Raw genomic sequence first — 22,723 nt, 5'->3', positions numbered from 1 at the left:
AAGCGAGGTGTAGCAAAGCTAATGCAGTGAGCGCTCAGCTACGATCTACTCTCTTCTGCAAGAAGGAAGTCAGTACCAAGACTAAGTTATCTGTGCACCGTTCAATCTTTCGACCAACTTTGTTGTATGGGAGCGAAAGCTGGGTGGATTCAGGTTACCTTATCAACAAGGTTGAGGTTACGGATATGAAAGTAGCTAGGATGATTGCAGGTACTAGTAGATGGGAACAATGGCAGGAGGGTGTCCACAATGAGGAAATCAAAGAAAAACTGGGAATGAACTCTATAGATGTAGCAGTCAGGGCGAACAGGCTTAGATGGTGGGGTCATGTTACATGCATGGGAGAAGCAAGGTTACCCAAGAGACTCATGGATTCAGCAGTAGAGGGTAGGAGGAGTCGGGGCAGACCGAGGAGAAGGTACCTGGATTCAGTTAAGAATGATTTTGAAGTAATAGGTTTAACATCAGAAGAGGCACCAATGTTAGCACTGAACAAGGGATCATGGAGGAACTGTATAAGGGGGGCTATGCTCCAGACTGAACGCTGAAAGGCATAATCAGTCTTAAATGATGATGATGATGATGATGATGATTAAGCAGAATTCACTGTTTGGTTGGGTGGGACAAATTCTTTGTGCACAATTCCCCTGGTATCAAAGAAAACGATGATCATGCTCTTCACCTGTCTCACTTTTTTGGGTCTTTTGAGAGCCTGGGCTCATCCACTGGGGTGATTGTTGCTTTGTCTCTGGGTCGTAACCGTAAATCCAGCTCTTGTCACTGGTGATAACCTGTGACAAGAAGGTTGGATCATCATATGCAGTCTGACGAAGGTCCGTGCACACTTCAACATGCTGTGCCTTCTGATCAGCAGTCAAGATCCTTGGCACAAATTTTGCGGTGACACGATGCATGCCCAATTCATCAGTCAACATTTATTGACATAACCAACACTCACTTCACCTGCAAGGCCTTGAATGGTTCGATGCTGATCCGTCTGAACCAATTTTTAAAGTTTGGCAACAATGTCTGGCGCTGTGCAGCTAACGGGCCTTCCAGTGTGAGCATCATCTTCGACATCTGTACGGCCCGCCCTGAACCAACTATGTCACTCAGACAGACATTTACGGTTCATGCTCTGTCCCCCAAACACTTGCTGAATCATTGCAAGGGTCCCAGTAGCACTTTTCCCGAGATACACACAGAATTTGATACACAAGCGCTATTCTGTTCACAGATCCATTGTAAACTCGCCACACACCAGACACAGAGTATTACGGAAATCACTGTGGACATGCAACACGTCCTCCCAGCTGAATGCCACTCCACACACTGACTCATCAAATATGTAGCTCTTGCCACCTAGCAATGCAAAGATCTACTACTCCTATTTTCCAAATGGCAGCACCAGTCCCAAAAATTTTGGATTCCACCTTGTACTGCATGTAGATTTATGGAGGATCAACACACAAATATTACAATTACTATCAAAAACAGCTGTATAAAAGAGGAACTACAGAGAGAAATGCATGACACTTCCATGAACACCAACAATGCATGAAATATCAACTCGTGTCATAAAAACGTGGCGAAAGTACTTCACTGTGAGTTGCCTACCATCTAGTGAAACTTAATAGTCATCAATTAGTTGGTTAGTTGAGACCATTACCAACCCTGAAGGGTAAATTGAAAAATGTAGTTAGCCACAGTGAGCAACACCTTTTCAAAGTGTCTACATATGTGGTAAGTTACAATGATGCCCACCCTTCAGAAAGTTATGGAATATTTGATATAATTGAAGTAATACAGTACTGCAGTAAAATTGATGGAATTGTTACTATCTACACAAAGCATACATTAAATTCAGCTTTCATTTGGCACTACTGTTTTCTTAAGTGTATGTTTATTTTTAAACTTTTAGATATTAGTTAATGAGTTATCGATAACTTCTTTTCCTTTGAGGGGAGGATATAAAAAGAAATCTGCTGGATAGGCACGAGGACCATCCTGTACCACTCAGCAATCAAGAAGAAATGTCCCTAACCACTCAAAACCTTAAACACCTGTATGATTCAGATTCATTGCCAATATCTTTGTGATCTGCTTACAGGAAAAAGTCACCCTAACCTCATTCTTCCACAGCCTTAATACTTTCTCTCTCTCATTTGTTTCACCTGGTTCTCCTCAGGCCCACATACTACGAGGTGCGGCTAGAAAAAAACCGGACTGATGCTGGAAAAAACATTTATTTACAATTATTTACAATTTCATGTTATCTCCTTCAATGTACTCTCCTCCTCGGTCTCTACACCGCTCCATACGAATTTTCTAGTGTTCACAGCAATGCTGCAGATCATTTTCGGTATGTCCATACATTACTTCCGTCGCTTTTTCTTTTACTGCTTCAACAGTCTCAAATCTAGTTCCTTTCAAAGCTGACTTGACTTTAGGGAAAAGAAAAAAGTCACAGGGGGCCAAATCAGGTGAGTAGGGTGGATGATCTAAGATGGGAATGTTGTGTTTTGCCAAAAACGTCTTCACTGACAATGCACTGTGAGCTGGGGCATTGTATTGGTGAAGGATCCATGACTTTTTTCTCCACAAATCGTTCCGTTTTCTCCGTACTCGCTCACGTAGGGTAGCCAGGACGCTAATGTAGTAATGCTGATTCACTGTTTGTCCCTCTGGTACCCAATCAATGTGCACAATCCCTTTGATGTCAAAAAAAAACAATCATCATTGCCTTGAATTTAGATTTTGACATTCGTGCTTTTTTTTGTCATGGAGAACCAGGAGTTTTCCAATGCATCAATTGGCGTTTAGTTTCGGGATCGTAAGTAAAAAACCACGATTCATCGCAAGTAATAACATTTTGTAAGAAGGTGGGATCACTTTCAATGTTTTCCAGGATGTCAGAACAAATCATTCTTCGGCGTTCCTTCTGTTCAATTGTGAGACACTTTGGAACCATTTTTTAACACACTTTGTTCATGTTGAAACTTTCATGAAGAATCTGCCTAACACTTTCCTTGTCAACTCCTGTTAACTCAGACACTGCTCTGATTGTTAAACGGCGATCTTGTCGAACAAGTTTACCGATTTTTTCAATGTTTGCATCAGTTTTTGCTGACAATGGTCTGCCAGTGCGAGTGTCATCACTGGTGTCTTCACGGCCACCTTTAAATCGTTTAAACCAGTCAAACACTTGTGTTCGCGATAAACAATCATCGCCGTACACTTGTTGTAACATTACAAACGTTTCACTTGCAGATTTTCCTAGTTTGAAACAAAATGTGATGTTAACACGCTGTTCTTTCTGTACACTCAACATTTTCCGACGCACAGACAAAACGTCAACTACTTAAAACAGACGCCACGGGCAGACTGAGTGCAGGAGGCAGATGAAACTCGAGCAGTAGGCGGAGCGAGAGTCACGTGACAGGCCACGCGACTTTCAGCCTTATTGCATTCGTTTTATTGTTTCACCAGTACTAGTCCGGTTTTTTTCTAGCCACACCTCGTATTTTCCTGGATGTTTACCTCATTCTCTCATAACTACAGCCATACCTCTGCCCATATCAAGCCCACTAACCACAACAGCCTCTGCACTTTGATAGTTGTCATCCTTTCTGCAACAAAAACTCACTCCCATATAGTCAGCCACCCAGTGCATCTGTAGTAAGAAAAATTCCTTGGCCCAGTATGCTGAAGGCCTCACTACGGCCTTCATAGCCAAGGATGATACCTCAAACCTAGTCTGCAGATGACTTCCTGCAGCCATTATCCTATAGCAACCCCCAGAAACCTGCTGTGAAAGAGCACTCTGTAAAGTATCTTACCAGCCTATAACAACTGGATCATATCTTTTGCCAGAGCTTTCACTGTGTCATCATGTCCAGAAAGAACATCCAATTCACAGTCCTTCCTACCCCTCTGAAAGTGGTAATCCACTGCCCACCTAATCTATGCAACATCCTTGTCCATGCTTATGCCATACCCACTATGAATCTCTTCCCAGTGGTTGAAACCTCTGTGGAAGGCCCAAGAGCAAGATATGTCTGATCCACCTGCCCACCCACTATATCCTCCTCCAGCCTTGTGACAGGATTATCCTATTCTACCAGAGGTAGGGCCATACTTGAAAGCAGTCATGTCATACCAGCTACTCTGTCAATTGTGCACAGGATTTTATGTGGGCATCACCACCAAGCAGCTGACAACCTGAACGAAGGGCCACCATCAAACTCACCAACACTTAGCAACCCAGTTGCTGAACATGGTGTTGAGAACACCAGGCTCAATTTCAATGGCTGCTTCACAACCTGGACCTAGTATAAAGCCCACTCATCAACACCCAACTTCTCTGAATTCTGTAGATAGGACTTACTGTTGCAAAACACCATTTGGTTCTGTAATCCTCCTGGCCTCAATCTGTGCCAACTTGGCTCATGATTACCCTAATTTCACTCATCCTACACTCCTAACCACATCTTCACAGTCTCCCTTTCCTTCTGTTGTAGGTGCAACCCCCCCCCCCTTTTCCTTTCCAATCCATTAATCTACTCCTTGTCAGTGAGTGCTCTGCAGACCTCCCCTTACCTGCGGACAAAATGAGCTCACTGGTGGCACTGCCCTATCCCACACAATTGCAACCTTTTATAGCTTTGGAGAAGATCCGTCCAAAAGCTAGCAGACTACGTAGGCCTTTTTTTCCCTTCTCTTAGTTTTTTTTTCAGTATCATGTTTTAATAATTGTAGCACATTAACCTAAATTGGAACGATCACATAGATAATATTGTGGGTAGAGCAAACTGAAGACTGCGATTCATTGGCAGAACACTTAGAAGGTGCAACAGGTCTACTAAAGAAACTGCTTACACCACGCTTGTCCGCCCTATTCTGGAGTATTGCTGAGCGGTGTGGGATCCGCATCAGGTGGGACTGATGGATGACATCGAAAAAGTACAAAGAAGGGCAGCTCGTTTTTTATTATCATGAAATAGGGGAGATAGTGTCACAGACATGATACGTGAATTGGAGAGGCAATCTTTAAAACAAAGGCGTCTTTCGTTGCGACGTGATCTTCTCATGAAATTTCAATCACCAGTTTTCTCCTCCGATTGCGAAAACATTTTTTTGGCACCCACCTACATAGGGAAGAAATGATCATCACGATAAAATAAGAGAAATCATGGCTTCCACAGAAAAATTTAAGTGCTCATTTTTCCCAAGTGTTGTTCAAGAGTGGAATGGTAGAGAGACAGCTGGAAGGTTGTTCATTCAACCCTCTGCCAGGCTCTTTATTGTGGATAGCAGAGTAATCATGTAGATGTAGATATATCAGGATGCTGACAGAATTCCACTCATAAAGCATTACGTGTGGCGACAAAGGCCTTGTTAACTGAAAGCTCATTTTGTGACAGTCTTTTTGTTGTGCCTATCTGCGATTCAGCATCTCTGCTATATGGTGGGCAGCAACTATCCTTTTCATAATATTGTATCAGGAATATTTGACAGTTTGATACAGCTTTTTGTAACATGCAGTACTGGTTGGTTCACTACAGTAGCTGAGATGTGAGGTCTTTATTATTTCATGTGTGAGTGATACTGTCAATCAAAATCTGTTTTGCAATGAAGATTTGTCAATTTTTCCACATTTTATTCAAAAATGGGAAACTGAATGAACTTTAAATATTTATTTTGAGCTATTGTAATTACTACAATAAAGTTCAAAACATATTTATGAAACTGATCACATCAATGTCTACAGAGTCAAACTAAAATTATCACTTTCTGAAACAAGACAGCCGGCCGAAGTGGCCGTGCAGTTCTAGGCCCTGCAGTCTGGAACCGCGAGATCGCTACGGTCGCAGGTTCGAATCCTGCCTAGGGCATGGATGTGTGTGATGTCCTTAGGTTAGTTAGGTTTAACTAGTTCTAAGTTCTAGGGGACTAATGACCTCAGAAGTTGAGTCCCATAGTGCTCAGAGCCATTTGAACCATTTTTAAAACAAGACAGTAACTGACAACTAATTTCATAAAACATAACTGAAATTTAATAAAAGTCAACGTATTTTGCTAGTAAAAATTCAGCTGCGTGTGTAATCCTTGAGAGCAAACTTTGGCATATAATATAGTAAGATATAGTAACGTCTAAAGATCCTTAACATTTCCTTTGCTTTCCTGTTCAACTGGACTGTTATGGTCCATACATTGAAAGAATAATGGAGCACAAAACAAAATGTATAGAACTTTGTTAAGTACATTAACTGGTTTCAACCTTTGTATCAGGCCATTATTATGTGTATCTGAAACTTATAAAATGTTAATAAATACTGTCATGGGGATATAGATATTTTTTAACAGGGGATGAGAGAGAATACTTATACACAAATCTGCACACACAAGTCATCTAATTCCTGTAAATTATTGGGAGTGGGGTGATGAGCTCTGATGCCACATTCAGTCACATCCCAGATGTGTTTGATCAGGTTCAAATCTGGCAAGCTGGGTACTCAGCACATCAATTTGAACTCACCACTGTGTTCCTTGAACCACTCATACTACTGGCCACGTGACATGGTGCACTATTTTGTTGAATAATGCCACTACTGTCTGGAAACATCATCATTATGACAGAGTGTCCGTGGTCTGCAACCGATGTACAATACTACTTGCCATCGTGGTATCTTGCACGAGCTCCATCAGACCCATGGATGCCTACACGAATGTGCCCCAGAGCATAATGGAGCTGCCGCCAGCTTGTCTCTGTCCAGCAGTATATGTATCGAGGAGCTGTTCCCCTTGAAGATGACAGATTCGTCATCTCCCAATGGCATGATGATGAATGTATCGGGATTCATCAGACTATGCAACACGCTGTCCAGTGTCAATGGTCACGTGCCCATTTCAGTCATAGTTATCGATGTCGTGGTGTTAACATTGGCACATGCATGGGTAGTCAGCTGCAGAAGTCCATTGTTACAGTGTTTGGTGCACTGTGTGTTTAGACACACTTTTACTCTGCCCACCATTGAAGGCTGATGTTAATTCCACCAAAGTTTGCAGCCTGTCTAGCATCTGTAATGAGAGGTGGCTGCCCAATCCCACAACATCTGGATGTGGTTTCACCTTAGTTTCGGCACATGTTAAGGCACTCACCGCAGCACTCCTTGAACATCCAAAAGTCATGTAGCTTCTGAAATGCCATGCCAAGCCTTTGGGCCACCAAAATCTGCCCTCAGTCATACTCTCATAGATCAAGCGCCTTCCCTATTCTACACACAGAGAGCACACTCACTGATACTACAGGCATTGTGTGTGTGTCTGACTAGCAGCCATTCCTTGCCAGGTGACACTGCTGCCATCAACTGGAGGGATTTATATCAATAGTAGTTCAATGGTCATAATGTCCTGGTTGCTCAGTCGTACAGTACATCATCAGAAATAATAGACAACTTACATTTTGTTGCAGGAAAGCAATGTCAAATGATAAAAACAGTAAAAGTCAAGCGGATTTCGGAAAGTTTCACACCAAATGTCATGAGAAAAATGGGTATATCGTAATTATGAAAACTGTACAACTTGATACATTAAAACTGTTAACATGATTTAGCTTAAAAAGTATTATATTTTGACATGTTTCACAATTGCATATTTTTCCAAATAAAGTGCTGAAACAATTATTTGGGATTAATGAAAGTGTAAAATAGTTGCAATGAACAAGGACCACAAGTCAAGTACAAAATCTTTAAAGGAAGTTGTCAGTAACTGGGTGGAAGATATCTAAGAAATTGATGCTCTTTAATGTGCACTGCTCATTAAGCATCTTTTTCTTGGCTTTTTTCAGGTGAGTGTAAATTTCTCCCTCTTCCCTGTATGAAGGATTACAAGAGTTTTTTTTTTTTTAATATATATATATAAAAACAAAGTAGATGTGACTTACCAAATGAAAGTGCTGGCAGGTCGACAGACACACAAACGAACACAAACATACACACAAAATTCAAGCTTTCGCAACAAACTGTTGCCTCATCAGGAAAGAGGGAAGGAGAGGGAAAGACGAAAGGATATATATATATATATATATATATATATATATATATATATATATATATATATATATATATATATATATATATATATATATATATATATATATATATAAAAACAAAGATGATGTGACTTACCAAATGAAAGTGCTGGCAGGTCGACCTGCCAGCACTTTCATTTGGTAAGTCACATCATCTTTGTTTTTAAATATATTTTTCCTTCGTGGAATGTTTCCTTCTATTATAACCGTATATATATATATATATATATATATATATATAAAAAGAAAGATGAGTCTGCTTGTGTCTGTGTATATGCGGATCGATATGTGTGTGTGTGCGAGTGTATACCTGTCCTTTTTTCCCCCTAAGGTAAGTCTTTCCGCTCCCGGGATTGGAATGACTCCTTACCCTCTCCCTTAAAACCCATATCCTTTTGTCTTCCCTTCTCCTTCCCTCTTTCCTGACGAGGCAACCGTTGGTTGCGAAAGCTAGATTTTTGTGTGTATGTTTGTGTTTGTTTGTGTGTCTATCGACCTGCCAGCGCTTTTGTTTGGTAAGTCTCATCATCTTTCTTTTTAAATACATTTTTCCCACGTGGAATGTTTCCCTCTAATATATATATATATATATATATATATATATATATACAGTGTACCTTGTGACTATTTTGTATAAGGTGAGCTGCAAACATGCATTTACTTCCTATGTTTTTCTTTTTAGTGCCACCTGTTCCTCATATCACATTTTGAAATTTCTTCCAGTATGCCTGATGTAAATTGCCTTAGAGTCACAGCAGTGAATTTTGTACACTGCTACTATTTTGGTATACACCACATGTGTTAATGACGTGTATTAAAAGGCATAAAAGTGACAGTTGAGATTTGTGCGTAATTTGTACATTGTCTGCTTGTGTCTTGTATGTGTGAATGGATATGTGTGTGTGTGTGTGTGTGTGTGTATATATACCTGTCCTTTTTTCCCCCTAAGATAAGTCTTTCCGCTCCCGGGATTGGAATGACTCCTTACCCTCTCCCTTAAAACCCATATCCTTTTGTCTTTCCTTCTCCTTCCCTCTTTCCTGACGAGGCAACCGCTGGTTGCGAAAGCTAGAATTTTGTGTGTATGTTTGTGTCTCTATCGACCTGCCAGCGCTTTTGTTTGGTAAGTCTCATCATCTTTCTTTTTAGATATATTTTTCCGACGTGGAATGTTTCCCTCTATTATATATATATATATAACAAACTGGTTGTGTACTTAATAAAGCACTATTTAAATAACTGGACTGGCTTTTCGTTAATTGAACAACAGTTGCAGAATCAGCATCATTGGTTGCGAAAGCTAGATTTTGTGTGTATGTTTGTGTGTCTATCGACCTGCCAGCGCTTTTGTTTGGTAAGTCTCATCATCTTTCTTTTTATATATATATATATATATATATATATATATATATATTAAATTACTTAGTCTTTATGAGACCTGGTCACTGAAGAGCAACAATACAATTTGTTTTAATGTAATACCTCATTTTTTATCAACTGATTCATTTCTACACTAGTCAAATTTTACATTTATTAACAACCATGCTACAATAGCCATTATTCTGTGCTATATTTTGCAACCAGCCAAATTAATTCAACTTCCTTGGTATGTAGAGGCAATTTAAGCAGTCTGTTGATTGCTGAATGAAAAAAGGCCATTTTATATTGAGCAATACGACAAGATGCAGCTGGAATAACAGCATCAGGAGATAAAGGTTTATGATAAATGCTAAAAACATGTCTGCGTTCAGTCAGTGACGGAAAGATCTAGGAAATGATTAGTGTTTTTTCACTGGTGCTCGACCGTGAAAGTAATATGATTGTGCATTTGACTAAATGCATTTGCGAATTGGTCAATTTCTTATGAGCCATGGACTAAGACAAGAATGTCATCAACACATAAGTAGCACACTATACAAGTGTTAATTTCAGCATTGTTGACAAAAATATTTGCCAGTATACCTGCCAACAGAGATCCCACATCTAATGCATCTTTTGAAGGAAGATCTTGTCTCAAAACAAAGTAATAGTACTGTAGCGTGATTAGTACTGTAGTATGATTTCAAATAACTCTGTAATTTCTATGATTGTCCCACAGAAAGTGTCTTGTGCATCAGCAAACTAGTTTTAGTAAGTTATTGTTTGTTCACAGAAATATTAGCATGAATTCTTCCTATACAGAGTGTTAGCAGTTACACAAATGTGTGTAATTGTTTCTGTAAGTTCTTAGTTGTTTGTACAGAGTAACTGTTTTGGAAGGTATAATTATGTTTTAGTACTTCATTGAGTTATTTTTCCCAAAAAAGTTGTTAGGTTTGTCTGTAACATTAACTATTGGACTGGACTACAGCCCACAACAGTTACTGGTGGTTTAAATTTTACTCATTAGAGATCATACCTTTACGCTCGACTTTGATACCTAGTTCACTGCAACTATATTACATTTTTATTAATTCCAAATAATTACTTTCAGCTTTTTATTTGAAAAATACACACTTACAATTCTGAAACGTGCCAGTATTTAACTCTTTTTAAGCTAAAGCATGTTAACAGTTTTAATGTATCTGACTGTACAGTTTTTATAATTACAACATGCCCATTTTTCTTGTGATCTCATTAGGCATGAAACATTTTTAAATCCACTCGATTTACTGTTTTTATCATTTTATGTAGCTTCTCTACAGAATAATGTAAGTTGTTTATTCTTTCTGAACTGAGTGTACATATGTAAGTACTATCACATATCCTATTATACAAGAAGCATCTACAGACCCATCATATTATATAACATTTGGCAGTTTTAGATACACTTGATAATATCTACATGGATAAACTGCAAATCACATTTAAGTGACTGGCAGAGGGTTCATCGAAATAGCCTAACATGAAGGTCAAAACTGGTTGTGTACTTAATAAAGCACTATTTAAATAACTGGACTGGCTTTTCGTTAATTGAACAACAGTTGCAGAATCAGCATCATCAAAACATGGACAAACTAACGAAACAAAGTGTGACACTGTGTATACTGTGTTAGTCAGTCATAGCCAACAGATGGGAGTCTTGCAATTGATGTTTGTAAAGTACTGTAGCTGTGTGTTAGAAATCATGATAACAGAGTTCTTGTAGAACAAACTTAATTTGGATAATATTCACTGAACTGTGTAGATGAAGTTTAATTTTCATATATAAAGGTTTGACTCCAGCAAAAAATGTGTCTCAAAGGGCCTTTTTGGAATACTAATGATCAGAGGATCCATCTCAACATTGATAAGAGAATCCAGAAATAAATTATAATGGAATTTGAACAACATATCTGTCACGTAACAGTTAGAAAAACATACGTAATTTTTCTATTGCACTCTCACTTTGCTCATTTGATTTCATTTACTTAATATGCTATACACTCATTACTGTCTTGGGTACATCACTGACTTTGAATACTGAGTTGCTGATGGCAAAATTAGGAATTTACTTTCTTCTAGAAACTTCATGTTGAAGTAGTTTTTCTCCTCATAATATTCTAGGACATTCTAGTCTATCACACTATTGCAGACAGTTTACTATATTGTATTACAAAGAACAGACACAATATAATGAGCCAAAGTGCTCTGAGCAAAGAATCTGTTGTAGCTAAGATAGAAAACTGCACAAACACAAAGTAAGAGAGTAGTATTTTACATTTTGGCCTTACTGTGACAATCGAAATGATCAACATTATTACCTGCATTCCCTTCAAGACTTTCAGGAATGTGTAAGCCATACCACCTCCAATTATCATCTCATTTACTTTATCAAGCAAATTTTCTATTAGTTGGATTTTGTCTGCTACCTTTGCACCTCCCAGAATTGCTAAGAAGGGGCTGAAATTGAAAAACTATGTAGAAGCACACTCGTCAATTTCAACTATGAGTAAATATTTAAAAACCATTTGTGAATCACAGATTTCAGTTACCGTTCTGGGTTATCGAGGGCTTTAGCAAAGTACGCCAGCTCTTTCTTCAACAGAAAGCCAGATGCTCTCTGATCGAACCCTTCTCCCATCATAGAACTGTGCGCTCTGTGTGCTGTTCCAAATGCATCATTTACATAAACATCACCCAGTTTCCTCAAAGATTCTCTGAACTTTGCAACATCTTCTGGGGAGGCTTTGATCTGCAAACAAACAATTACATCATTATTACTCCAATCAAAAGATTTATTCATGAAACAAGTCAATCTACCAACACAATAATAAAATAAACCTCCAGTCAGGACACTGTCGCTAAAATGCAGTAGCATAGTTTTCTTATCTCAAGATATTGTTTCACAAAATATGCTGCAATTAGTAGCATTTCTAAATGTTGTAACAGAATGCAATGGCACCAATGACACACAATTTTCAATTATAAAGGGCAGGTAAACTACAATCATATGCTGTACTGCATAGAGTGAAGTTACGGAGATCTTAGCTGCTCTACTTAGTTACAACTAATGTTCCTGGGAAAAAAATAAATACATAAAAATATTAAAAAATAATTAATAAAAATATTTAAAAAATAATAAATAAAAATATTAAAAAAGTCAACCACTATCTGTGCAGCATTGACACACATAATGTGAGTGTACTGAAACCACGCAATGTTGCCACATACTAATAAGGTTGTGAAGTAACAATACAATGAGTTTATGTCACAGCAAATGCCATTTTCTGCAGGTATTTTCTTAGTTAAATTAGTGCATAATGCACATTACATCATGTTTATGTCACCAGGTAATGAAATGTGAGACCAGACAAAATAACAGAATCAGACAACACTTATTACATTGTGATCAATATCTTATTCAGTGAAACAGTGGTCAGCTCAGCTCTGTTTTTCAAGATGAAAATATTCATTCCAAACGTGTGTCTCCATTCACTAAATAGACTTCCACATGAAATACATTAAGAGCAATGACAAAATAATCTCAGGTTGACAGCTGAGTCAATGCATCATTCTCCAGCAATGTTTTAGCATGTTTCTTACTTATCTTCAGGCGAAGTGTGGGGTTCGTGGGGTTCACGTCTCATCTGGGTCTTTATATCTGCCAGACAATGGGCTTCTCTGCATCCTTGGTACCAGCCAGGTTAATCAGGCGCGAGTGGAATCTGTGGTGCGGGGCAGCCACAATCGCTGGGTCCTGGCGACTCGTCTCAGTGCAGCCTGTTTGTTCCATCAGCCACCACCATCCTGCCTCCATCAGCAGGCTCTTGTCGTATTGTTGGTAATTTTGTGTCTCACTTGGTGCTGAGTTGGAAGCCACCATCCCGGTTGACCAGGTTATTAACACACACCTCCACTGCCTCTTTAATAACAGAGTCCCAGAAATCTTTTGCTCTACACAGCATCTTTGTTCAAATTGTAACTTATGTTCTTCAGTGAGGTTGTGCTCCACTACCATGGATTTTTCTTTTTGTCTGAGGATAATGCTTCTCAGAGGTGCAGAAATGCATTGTATAGTGCAATGCTGCATGTGTCCAATATATTGTTTTCCACATTCACAGGAGATGCCATAGACACACAGTGTTCTTAGATCCAAGCTGCCCTTCATTGAGCCCAGCATATTCCTGGTTTTTGCTGGAGGATGGGAGATGGTTTTGATCTTGTTCTTCAGTATCCTGGTAATCTGTGGCATTGTGGCCCTGCATGCTGGAGGAACACCAGGCCCTTGTTGTCCTTTTCTTCCTGAAGGTCCTCCTTGCACATCTTGAGAGCGCGTCTAATCTGAGTTTCAGTGTAGCCATTCCTCTGGAAGGTTTGCTTCAGGTACTGTATCTCAGTAGGTAGACTGTCCTTGTAGCATATGTCATGAGCTCTGTGAACAAGGGTAGTGGGCACAGATTTCCACTTTGCTGGGTGATAGTAGTTGTTGGTGTTGAGGTACAAGTCCATGTGTGTAGATCAAGTGTCCCTGAGTGCCGTCTGTTTTCTTCTTTATTAGGACATCAAGGAAAGGTAAGCACACATTTTCTTCTAATTCCATTGTGAACTTAATGCTCTAATGTATGCTATTCAGATGGTTGAGAAGCTCTTTTAGGTGTCCTAGCCAAGCAGCCAAACTGTGAAAGTATCATCCATGTACCGATAAAAGACCTTGGGTTTAAGATGTGCTTTTTCCAAGGCAAATTCCTCGAAGTATTCCATATACAGATTGGCGATACATGGTGCCAGAGGGGATCCCACAGCAACTCCATCCACGTGTTGGTAAAACTTGCCCCCACATTGGAAATATGTGGTTGTGAGCACATGGCGAAATAATTCCACTGTGTCTTCATCAAAATGATTCCCAAGTAGTTTCAACAAGTCCTCTAGCGGTACCCCTGTCGAGAGAGATGTGACGTCAAAACTGCATTTTTGTCAAGAAGCCACTCCTTGAGTGTCTTAACAATCTCCATGGAATTCTGGATGTGGTGGAGACATTTACGCATGAGGGCTTGAGTAGTTGTGTCAGATGTTTGGCTGTACCATAGGTAAGAGAATTTATTGTGTATACCAACAGAGGTAGCGGTACCTCCACTCTTGTGTATCTGGGGAGCAAATATAACTGGTGGAACCAGAGCTCTGGGGTAAAGCCTTTTTACCAGGTCCTGGTTCAGACATGAGTTGTTGAGAAGACCAATGGTCTTTCTAGTCACAGCTGTTCTCCGATTCCAAAACAGTTATATGGGCTCCCCAAGATACAAAAGAGGGAGGTACCACTACACCTGATAGTAGACTAATTAATTCTCCTACCTATGGTATAGCCAAATACCTGGCACAACTATTCAAGCCTCTTGTGTCGTGGGTAAATGTCCCCACCACATCCAGAATTCCACAGAGCTTGTTAAGACACTCAAGGAGTGGTGTCTTTACAAAAATGATATTACGGTCATCTTTGGCGTCACATCCTTCTTCACGAGGGTACTGTTAGAGGACTCCTTGAAACTGCTTGAGAATAATTTTGATGAAGACAGAGTGGAATTATTCAGCCACGCACTCACAACCAAGTATTTCCAATCTGAGTGCAAGTTTTACCAATAGGTGGATAGAGTCACTATGGGATCCCCACTGGCACCATGTATCACGAACCTGTACATGAAGTACTTCGAGGATATCGTTTAGGAAACAGCATGCCTTAAACCCAAGGTCTTATTGGTCAGTGGACGAGACATTTGCAGTCTGGCCACATGGCGAGGACACCCCAAAAGAACTTCGAACTTCTCGACCATCTGAACAACATACACAAGAATATCACGTTCACAATGGAATTAGAAGAAAATGGGTGCCTATCCTTCCTCGATGTTCTAATAAAAAAGAAAACAGATGGCACACCAGGACACATCTACAAAAGCGCGCACGCACACACGGACCTTCCTCAATGCCAACAGCTACCATCACCCAACAAAATGGAAACCTATTCTCACTACCCTTGTCCGCAGAACTCATGACATGTGCGAAAAGGACAGTCTACCTATTGAGATGCAGCACCTGAAGAAAATCTTCCAGAAGAATGGCTACTGAAACACAGATTAGACACGCTCTCAAGAAGGACCTTCAAGGGCTTGGAGTTCCTCCAGTGTGCAGGGCCGCCCACAGCAAAGATTACCAGGATACTGGAGAAGAACAAGATAAAAAGTCAGCAATATGCTGGACTCAATGAAGGACAACTTCGGTCTAAGAACACTGGGTGTTTACAGCATCTCTTGTGAATGTGGAAAACAATATATCAGACAGACACAGTGTTGCATCACACAACGCATCTTCAAACATGTGAGAAGCGCTATCCGCAGACAAAAGGAAAAATCTGCGATAGCAGAGCGCAGCCTCAGAGAAGAACGCACATTTCAATTTCAAAAAACCAAGATGCTATGTAAAGAGAAAGGTTTCTGGGACTATAAAGAGGTGGTGGAGATACGAGTCAACGATAACTTGGTCAACCGGGATAGTGGCTTCCAACTCGGCACCGCATGGGACACAACATTAGCAAGAATATGAGGAGAGTGCACTGATGGAGGCATGACAGTGGCAACTGATGGAATAAACAGGCCAAACCAACATGAGATACTGGGAAACGCCACCCGCAACCCCCCCCCCCCCCCAAAAAAAATCACGTGCTGCAGTGCCGATTCTGCATGCATTTGATTGCCCAACCAGCACTGAGGATGGAGAGAAGCCCGTGGTCCAGCAGATATGAAGATGCAGATGAGACATGAACCCAATACCTTGCCTGAAGATGGGAAGTAAGAAACTTGCTTAAAGGTTGCCACAGAATGACATATTGACTCGGCTGTCAAATCGATACTTTAGCACCAAGATTCACTGAGAAAGCCTGCATTCTCATAATATTAAGAGCACTTTACAACTCTCATAAGAGAGAAAAGGCAGACAGAAACAAACAGAAAACATAATAAACATGATGTTTTGGAATTTTCAAGACAGTTATTCCAGTAGAAGGAAAGACAAATAAGAAGTAACTGCCAAAGAAAAGAATACACCATAGGCCAAGTGGCTGTGGAAGCCATCCAGCATAGCTTAAGTGTTTTTGTTATGGCTCAGAACTATTAATAATCTGTAACAGCAGAAACACTAATTTCGACGCACGAACTGAAAATTTGTAGCTCAAACATCATGGCAGGTAATGGAAAAAAATTAGACTGCAAACATTAACTCAAGGCTATAGAAAGAAAAGATTTGAAACGAAGCCAAAATCAAAGAGATAAAAATATATACTGTATCAAACCAGTGACAAAGTCCGAAAACTGAAGTATGAAACAGAAGAGCACCAAGGCAGGAAAAGCAAGAACCTAGTTTGTAAAAAAACTTTTACACTGGGAATAGGTGGATGCCAAGAGCCAAGCAATGCTTTTGGCTCAATCTCTCCTCTCCAAAATTCAGATGCATTACTGACAACCACCTCATCTAAATGACATCACTATCAAGCATCTGCTACTATGCTCCAGAATCTTTTCAATGACATAATTAAGCACATTCATTATACAAATTTCTCTGTGGCCTTTCATTTACATAGTGCCAGCAGTATTTGTCAATTAGCTGATAAAATAACTTGCTTACTCCCTCAGATGTCACTCTTCATTTCACTGATTGTACTTAATCACTGATGGGTCAGCAGTACACAGTACTGAGCAGATTTTACAATAGGATGACTATTGTGCAGTATCATAGTGGGCACATTAGATATTCAACATTAAGGTCTGTTGCACCCTGGCTATTAAATCAAAGGTGCATTTAGATGAACTATATTTTATGGCAGTATTTTGCAGTAATAGTGATCCTGCCAACAATGCTGCAATGTGGCTCCAATAGACAGCACTTCTGCAGGATAGCTGGGCAACATTGCTGATGTTCAAAGTAGTTGCCAACATATTGCCCATGGGTTGCCAGTGTGGGTGGAGATTATTTCATGTTGCAGGGCAATACCTATATGTACTTGTCTGTAAATGCTTCCCTCTCACATTCACCTGTGTATCCTATTTCTCTCACTGAAAACAATGAAGTCACATGCCTGAGCGAAAACTGAATCATTTTGCTTTTGTTCGAATGTTTCCACTTGTACAAATAGGCATGTATTGTTCATTGTGCACAACAATATGGTAGCAGACAAACATGCTATAAGTGTGATTCTTTTCCGACCAGCTACTGGACATCACAACGTAGCCTTTACAGAGATTGCAATCTGAAAAACCACAGTTCGCAAGCTACTGCCGCAGCTCTCTTGAATCATCTTTATGAAGCGCACAAAAATTTCTGAAGCCTTTGAACCTATGCCACATGTGAAGCAAAAAAGTTGCATAAGAAGAATGGATGTGCAGATGGCAGTGTGATGGTTTGCATTTGGTATCAGGAGTTTGTAGTGCTCTCCAATGGACAGATGGGAGAAGGCCAGGACTTCAAACCGAGAGATCAACGGCCGAACATGTGCCATGTGCCATACTGTAATGTTTGGGGGCACCTGTATTTAAGGGGCAGATGTCGAGTTGTGACAGTAAATTTTAGACATATCTGCCTCGGCCAGTAAGCACAGTGCCACCCCACAAGGAGTTATGGGCGATCAAATCTCCCAAAAGTAGGAAAGGTTTAGGGAGTTAATCAGTGCAGCCAATGTGTTCAGGGGTACTGCACCAAGATATACATTAGGGGTACTGCAACATCTGGAGGAAGATATACACTGCAGACAGTTATTTCCTGTGTCGTCCTTATCCTGACAGTCACAGCTTCAAGAGAGGTTTGAAAGGGCACAGGTTCACTGCATACCAAGTTCAGGACATAGATGCAAACTCCACCTTACACTCAATTATAGTTACTATGGTTCCTGTAGTATCCCTTAGAGCCATGAAGGGCAGGGGTCCACATTGCCGGGAAATAGGTTTCCAGGAGCGCAATGCAGAAAGCAGGTGTAAAGCTTAAGAGTTGCCGTAGCTCAGCCAGGTGGTGGATAAAAACACCACAATTCCACTGGAAGATGGCATTACCGTGAGGCTGGGAAGGCAAGAAGCATCCAAGGTGGCATGTTATGCCCTAGGGTTACCTGCTGCCACCGAGTGAGTATTTGTAGCCATTTCTAAAGTGGATGAGGCATCAGTGATATCCAGGTCCACAGGGGACACTAAGATCTCCACTGCATCCTCAGATGCAGAATTGATAGATAGTGGTGGCGTTGGGGCCACCAGAGGGTCCTGTTTCTTAGCAGACTACTACTTAGTTTGCTTACTTGCTCGCTTCTCTTTAGAGGCTTGCTGGGAAGATTTATCCGAAACAGCTTCAGGCATGGAGGAAGACCGTGAAGCTCTTCATCCAGCAGCTTTTGGCTCCTTGAGCGACTGACTAGTGTCCACTGAGGTATTAGTGGAGACCTTGGGAGAGATGGCTCCAAAGGACCCCTCCCGCCGAAAGGATACTGTTGCTTCTCCAGCAGGGGGGAGGGCATCTATGTCCCCTGCATTGGGGAGGGGGGGGGGGGGGGGGGGGGAAGGGCGGCTTGCTCCCAAAGTAGCTGCTTTGGGAGCAACAGAGGAAGCTTGTCCCCTGCCAACAAGGGGGCGGATATATTCTGGTGGCCTGGAGGGAACCACTGGCACTTGGGACAGCGACAGTGACGTAGCTACAGCATATGTCGATGTTAACCGAATGGGGTATAATCTTTCAAATATACGTTTAGCCTCTGTATAAGTCAAACGGTCCAAGGCTTGTACTCCATGATTTTCCGCTCCTTTTGGAGTACTGGGCAGTCTGATGAGCGGGGCGAGTGGTGCTCTCCACAGTTGATTCAAGTGGGAGGTGGCGCACATGGAGTATCTGGGTGCAGTGGATGTTCGCTGTCTTGACATGTGGTGCTGGAAGTGCAGCGGGAAGACATGTGTCCGAACTTCCAGCACTTAAAGCACTGCACATGGGGAGGGACGTAGTGTTTTAAAGTCACAGAGGTAAACCATCACCTTGACCTTTTTTCAGGCAATGAATCACCTTCAAAGGCCAAGATGAAGGCATCAGGTCCACTGTAAATGCACTGGATGAAATGAAGACCCCACCGTTCTAGATTGGCACGGAGCTCGTTGTCAGACTGCAAGAGGAGATTGCGATGGAAAATGTCGTCTTAACTGCCGTCTGCTTCACAGCTGCTGTGCAGCAAGCTATGTAAATTTAAGTATTAACTGTGTTTTTCTTACTTGTCACTTCTTTTTCCGTGTGTTTTTGCTTTTAGGACGCTTTAATTTTCGAATACTAGTAATATTGTTCCGTATATTTCATGTGTTTTGAATACAGTGCAGAGACAGTTAGTGCTTATTTTCATTGTTTCCAACAAGAAGTGTCTAGTAACCACAGTTTGGTCAGCTATCAGTCGCCTTTAGTGAATCAGCAGTCTAGTTAAAAGTTGATTACTTAATACTCTACAGTAATTTGTTGATTTCTTAGGATGGATAGGATGTGTGACTGCTGTGTACAGACGCAGGAGGAGCTGGCCACTGTTCGAGAACAGCTGAACGTGCTGATGGCCGCGGTCAGCTGTCTTCAGGCTGCTGCCTCTGAGTGTAGCGGCAGTGGGGAGTCTGGTGCATCGCATGGTACACCCCCGGTGTTACATGCTTCACCCACTGTCCCTGCTGTCGAGACATCTTCATGGGTACCAGGTTCGGTTGGGCCACCCTCTCCCCAAGGGAAGTGGCGGGTTCAACAGCGTTCACGCCGCACGAGGCGGAGGGTCAATGTGGAGGCTGGTCGTGTGGCATCGCCCACTCTGCCTGTGAGTGGACATGTCGCTGCTCCTTCAGCAAGGTCCGAGCAGGCACACGGGGGGAGGGGTTTATTAGTTATTGGGAGCTCCAACGTTAGGTGGGTGATGGAGCCCCTTAGGGAAATAGCAGAAAGGTCGGGGAAGAAGGCCGGTGTTTACTGTCTGCTTGCCAGGGGGTCTCATCCAAGATGTGGAGGAGGCCCTGCCAGTGGCAATAGAGAGCACTGGGTGCACCCAACTGCAAATTGTTGCTCATGTCAGCACTAATGACTCCTGCCATCTGGGTTCAGAGATCATCCTCAGTTCATACAGGCAGTTCGCGGAGTTGGTGAAGGTGGAAAGCCTCGCTCATGGGATGGAATCTGAGCTAACTATTTGTAGTGTCATTTCCAGAACCAATCGCGGTCCTCTGGTTTGGAGCCGAGTGGAAGGCTTAAACCAGAGGCTCAGACAATTCTGCAGAGATCTGGGGTGCAAATTTCTCGACCTCCGCTATCGGATGGAGAAATGTAGGGTCACCCTGAATAGGTCAGGCGTGCACTACATGCAGAAAGCTGCTATAAGGGTAGCAGAGTACGTGTGGAATGCACATGCGAGTTTTTTAGGTTAGAGAATTCCCTCCCTAGGCCCGACAAGACGCCTCCTGAGATGCGACAAGGCAGCAGTAGGAAAAACGCAACAGGGAATGACAATATTAATGTGGTAATAGTACACTGCAGGAGCATTTATAGAAAGGTGCCAGAACTGCTCTCATTAATAAACGGTCACAGTGCCCACATAGTACTAGTGATGGAAAGTTGGCTGAAACCAGATGTAAACAGTAATGAAATTCTAAACTCAGATTGGAATGTATACCGCAGAGACAGGCTGGACAGTGAAGGGGGAGGCATTTTTATACTGATAAAAAGTGCCATAGTATACAAGGAAATTGACAGAGATCCGAAATGTGAAATAATTTGGGTGAAGGTCACTGTTAAAGCAGGCTTAAACATAGTAATTGGATGTCTCTGTAGGCCCCCTGGCTCAACAGCTATTGTGGCAGAACACCTGAAGGAAAATTTGGAAAACATTTCGAGTAGATTTCTCGACCATGTTATAGTTCTGGGTGGAGATTTTAATTTACCAGATACAGACTGGGAGACTCAAACGCTTATAACAGGTGGCAGGGACGAAGAATCAAGTGAAATTAGTTTTTAAGTGCATTATCTGGTAACTACCTTGAGCAGTTAAACAGAGAACCGACTCATAGCGATAACATATAAGACCTTCTGGTGACAAACAGACCCGAACTATTTGAAACAGTTAATGCAGAACAGGGAATCAGCGATCATAAAGCAGATACAGCATCGATGATTTCAGCCGTAAATAGAGATATTAAAAAAGGTAGGAAGATTTTTCTGTTTAGCAAAAGTGACGAAAAGCAGATTTCAGAGCACTTGACAGCTCAACACGAAAGTGTTCTCAAGTACAGGATCAGTGGACAAAGTTCAAAACCATCGTACAACATGCATTAGATGAGTATGTGCCAAGCAAGATCGTAAGAGGTGGAGAAGAGCCACCGTGGTACAACAACCGAGTCAGAAAACTGCTACGGAAGTAACCGAGTTAGAAACCTGCTACAGAAGCAAAGGGAACTTCACAGCAAACATAAACATAGCCAAAGCCTTGCAGACAAACAAAAATTACACGAAGCGAAATGTAGTGTGAGGAGGGCTATGCGAGAGGTGTTCAATGAATTAAAAAGTACAGTTCTATGTTCTGATTTGGTAGAAAATCCTAAGAAATTTTGATCTTATGTCAAAGCGGTAGGTGGATCAAAACAAAATGTCCAGACACTCTGTGACCAAAATGGTACTGAAACAGAGGATGACAGACTAAAGGCCGAAATACTAAATGTCTTTTTCCAAAGCTGTTTCACAGAAGAAGACTGCACTGTAGTTTCTTCTCTAGATTGTAGCACAGATGACAAAAAGGTAGATATCAAAATAGAGGACAGAGGGATATAAAAACAATTAAAATCGCTCAAAAGAGGAAAGGCTGCTGGACCTGATGGGATACCAATTCGATTTTACACAGAGTACGCGAAGGAATTTGTCCCCCCTTCTTGCAGCAGTGTACCGTAGGTCTCTAGAAGGGCGTAGTGTTCCAAAGGATTGGAAAAGGGCACAGGTCATCCCCATTTTCAAGGAGGGACATCGAATGGATGTGCAGAACTATAGACCTATATCTCTAACATCGATCAGTTGTAGAATTTTGGAACACGTATTATGTTCGAGTATAATGACTTTTCTGGAGACTAGAAATCTACTCTGTAGGAATCAGCATGGGTTTCGAAAAAGACGGTCATGTGAAACCCAGCTCGCGCTATTCGTCCACGAGACTCT

The 22,723-nt window shown here is 41.3% G+C and overlaps 1 protein-coding gene across 1 annotated transcript in view; it reads right to left on the bottom strand.

The window, feature by feature from the left end:
* Positions 1-22,723, bottom strand: part of LOC126100498 (phosphoglycerate kinase) — a 54,198-nt gene that overhangs the window by 17,787 nt on the left and 13,688 nt on the right. The window contains exons 4-5 of the mRNA XM_049911109.1: positions 12,046-12,245; positions 11,815-11,953 (exon numbers count right to left, since the gene is read on the bottom strand). Coding sequence (XP_049767066.1) covers positions 11,815-11,953; positions 12,046-12,245 — 339 coding nt within the window. The remainder of the gene's footprint in view (positions 1-11,814; positions 11,954-12,045; positions 12,246-22,723) is intronic.

The sequence above is a fragment of the Schistocerca cancellata genome, chromosome 9 (genome assembly GCF_023864275.1).
Source record: "Schistocerca cancellata isolate TAMUIC-IGC-003103 chromosome 9, iqSchCanc2.1, whole genome shotgun sequence".
NCBI classification, from domain to species: domain Eukaryota; kingdom Metazoa; phylum Arthropoda; class Insecta; order Orthoptera; family Acrididae; genus Schistocerca; species Schistocerca cancellata.
Note: the sequence above shows the minus strand (reverse complement) of the source record. Positions and strands in the feature narration are given on the sequence as shown.